Below are 3,908 nucleotides of genomic sequence, written 5' to 3'. Positions count from 1 at the left end.
AACCTGTGAGATAAGAACTACTGCTTTCTCATTTTACATATTGGAAAACCAAGTCATATTAAAATCGACTCATTTGCCAAGGAATAAAGCTACTTATAAATTCAAGCGCTCTGGATCAAAGTTGACATGTTAATCACTATGAAAGTAGAATTTCTTGTTTTCCCAGTTTGATGTATTCTTTGTATAGTTTGACCACTACTAGCAAGGACCACGAGAGTTTCGACATGTGCCATAAGGGCAATCATAAACAATTCCCTTATATATAAAAGATAAGTACATTAAGAATTATTACTTTAATCTGAATTTCTATTAAAAATAATGCTCTTGCAGAGGACCTGGGTTCAATTCCCAGCGCCCATATGGCGGCTACGAACTGTCCTTGACTCCAGTTCCAGGGCAATCCGAAGCCCTCTTCTGACCTCCTTGGCATCGCACGACATGAGTGCACTCACATACATGCAAGCAATATACTCATACACATAATAAAAATAAATTTTAAAACAAAACAAAAATAATGTTACAAAAAAACTTTGAGGTGAGAGATATATTCACTATCATGAACATAAGATGAATGTGATGATTAATCTTCATTGTCAACTTGATAAGATTTAGAATCGCCATCAAAACACAAGTCTGGATATGCTATGAGGGTGTTTCCAGAATGGCTTAACTGAAGAAGGAAGATCCATCCTGAATGTGGATGCACTATTCCAGGGGTTGGGGTCCTGGACTGAATAAAAAGAAGAAATTGAGCTAAGTAGCAGCTTTTATCTCTCTGCTTCCTGAGGATGAAGTGACCGTCCACCCTCTATTTTTGCCACCCTGCTTTCCCTGCCATGATGAACTGTACCCCTAACTGTGGATCAAAATAAACCCTTCCTTCCTTAAGCTGCCTTTGTCAGGTATTTTGTCACAGTAACAAGGAGTGTAACTAATACAATGAACAAGTGCTTTCACAGATGTAGACATATAAGAAACCATTCAAATTGTATATTCTAAATATGGAGAGTCAATGCTGTCAACTACACCTTAGCAAAACATACATATATAATAATAATGGCACATATACTGAATTTTCACATGTTCCTAACAATGAGAACATTTGGTAACAGATATTTATAGTGATATAGATTCCATTTCCATAACATGATATTGAAAACTAACCTGTTTTGCACTCAGGAGTTGATAACTGTGTTACCTTTTGGATTTTTCGTACTGGTTTAACCACTTTCTTCTCTTTACTTTTTTCAGCAGGCTTCTCTTTTACAGAGGTATCATCTGAAAAGCAGGTAAGAATGAAGAAAAAGTAGTACAATAGTACCCCCTCAAGTAAGAAAAATTAGTGCAGTAGTTAGTCCCCTCTTTTCTGTGGTTTCACATTCTAGAGTTCCAGTTACCCAAGGTCAATTGCAATCTGAGAACATTAAATGGAAATTCCAGACATAAACAATTCATCAGTTGTAAACTGTGCATTGTTCTGAATAGCATGATGAATTCTCTCAATATCTAGCTCCATCTAACCAGAGAGGATCATACCTTTGTCTAGAGTATCCACACTGTATAGGCTTCCCACCCATCAGAAATACAGTAACCATCTCTGCTATTAAACTATCACTGTAGTGATATCAGAGTTTGTTTTCAAGTCAACTTTGTTTTAATGTCCCCAAAGCTCAAGAACAGTGAGTCTGGCAATTGGGTTATGTCAAAGAGAAGCAATACAGTGCTTCTGTTAAGTGAAAAGGTGAAAGCTATCAACTTAAAGAAAAACTTATATGCTGAGGTTGCTAAGATCTATGGTAATTATAGTTAACCTCTTATGTCTAGTTTATAAATTACGTAAAATATACGTAAGGGCTCTACACTCTCCAGTTTCAAACATCCTCTGGGCTAAGATCTATGGTAATTATAGTTAACCTCTTATGTCTAGTTTATAAATTAAATGTTATCACAACTATGTATAAGAAAAACAAAATATACGTAAGGGCTCTACACTCTCCAGTTTCAAACATCCTCTGCTGGTCTTAGAAATATTACCAATAAGGCAGGGGACTTCTATACAAAGTGTGTGATCCGGGTAGACAGAGAAACTGTTACCAAAGGCATTTCTATGACCCATAAACTACTAATTCCAAGACCTCCCATGAAAAGATCTAAAGATTACCACTCATTGTTAGGTCCCAATTCTTTGTTTTGTTTTTCTTTCTTCAGAAAACCTGTGAGAAATTCACCTCATTTTCACAAATGGGAAGAAGCTGTAACAGTCATGCTTTCCAAGCCAGGATCGTTACATGTTTGGCATTTTGGAGGTGAACACTTTCATAGATTCTCATTTCATTAAAAATTTCTACATAAAAACTTTACAAACTGTAAATATGCTAACCAGAGTAGTTCAAAAGTTAGCCTAAATTACAGATATGAATAAATATACTTTAAAATATATGTAGAGGGCCAGGCTTGGTGGCACAGGCCTTTAATCCCAGCATTTGGGAGGCAGAGGCAGGCGGATCTCTGTGAGTTCAAGGCCAGCCTGGTCTACATAGTGAGTTCCAGGCTAGCTGGGACTATAGAGAGACCCTGTCTCATAGTGAGTTCCAGGCTAGCTGGGACTACAGAGAGACCCTGTCTCAAAAAGATCCCCCCCGCCGGCCCCATGTAGAGTGGCTGGAGAGATGGCTCAGTAATTAAGAGCACTGACTGCTCTTGCAGAGGACCCAGTTCGATTTCCAATACCTACATTGCAGATAACAATTCCAGTTCTGGGGGACCTGAAGCCCTCTTCTGATCTCTGTGGGCACTGCATGACACAGGTACACTTACATACACGCAGCTAATACATTCATACACATAAAATAAAAACAAACAAAATATTTTTAAAAATACATGTAGAGTTGTGCATTATAAGAGAGGAAATAAGTTTGAGTAAAAGGCTCCAAGGCAAGGAGGCCAGTGTGAGTGCAATCAACAAAAAGAATAGTAAGAACCATGGTTCTGCGGGTTTTCATGCTTTACTCAAGAGTCAAGTGGGAACTTCATGGAATATTCTGAGCAGAGGAATGACACAATTTAAACAATACTTTAACAAGTTTACTCTAGTAGCTGTTAAGAACAGACTCATTAGAAAGGTTAGAGATAAGGAGATCAGTTAGAATACCTCAGAAACCCAGGCAAGTCTTGACAGTGCCTTGGACTAGGTAATAGTGACAAAGGTGGTGATGGTGGCTATATAATAAATATATTTTAGACAATAGTGGATAGAGAATATGAAATAAATGGGGGAGGGGTCAAAGATGACTTAAGATTTGAGGGTAAACAACTATATGGATAAGATTAATTGGCATGACGTGACTATCAGAATAGTACATGTAAGGGATATATCATCACCACAGTTAGTAAACTACATTTTAGACATTAAGCTTGAGAAACCTATTACATATTAAAGGGGAGATTTGCAGCTAGGAGATAAAGTGTTTGAGTTCAGAGACGAGGTCTGAACTAGACACATAAATTTGGAAACACTAGCAATAGAGAAATATTTTAGAGTACTAAGAATAGCTAAGTTTATCTAGCAGGTGTTTTTAGAAAAATAAGCAAGGGGAGGAGGGAGAAAAAGAAGAAAAAAATCTTGAAAAGGAACAGATAGACTGAAGAGGAAAATCAAATATTTATTGTATGTCAAGTAAGGAGTTTCAAGGAAGAAGTGATTAATCATATCAAATGCTGCTGAGAGATCAACATGAGAAATGAAGAGTAAACAGAATTTAGTAAAGCGGGAGCCATTAGTGATCACAGTAACAGCAAAATTCAAAATAAACAACAACAAAATATAAAGGGGAAAAAAACCCAAATCAGATCGTAAGTTTCTCTTTTATCCCCCCTCAATAGAAGGGAGAAACAGGGCAGACACTGGA

The 3,908-nt window shown here is 37.1% G+C and overlaps 1 protein-coding gene across 1 annotated transcript in view; it reads right to left on the bottom strand.

The window, feature by feature from the left end:
- Positions 1–1,159: 1,159 nt before the first annotated feature.
- The window catches only part of LOC115071023 (centrosome-associated protein 350-like), an 18,117-nt gene continuing 15,368 nt past the window's right edge, over positions 1,160–3,908 (bottom strand). Inside the window, exon 3 of the mRNA XM_029565281.1 lies at positions 1,160–1,278. Coding sequence (XP_029421141.1) covers positions 1,160–1,278 — 119 coding nt within the window. The remainder of the gene's footprint in view (positions 1,279–3,908) is intronic.

Source organism: Nannospalax galili, unplaced genomic scaffold, assembly GCF_000622305.1.
Source record: "Nannospalax galili isolate Female #2095 unplaced genomic scaffold, S.galili_v1.0 scaffold4030, whole genome shotgun sequence".
NCBI lineage: Eukaryota > Metazoa > Chordata > Mammalia > Rodentia > Spalacidae > Nannospalax > Nannospalax galili.
The sequence above is the reverse complement of the archived record's forward strand: the minus strand, read 5'-3'. Positions and strand labels throughout refer to the sequence as shown.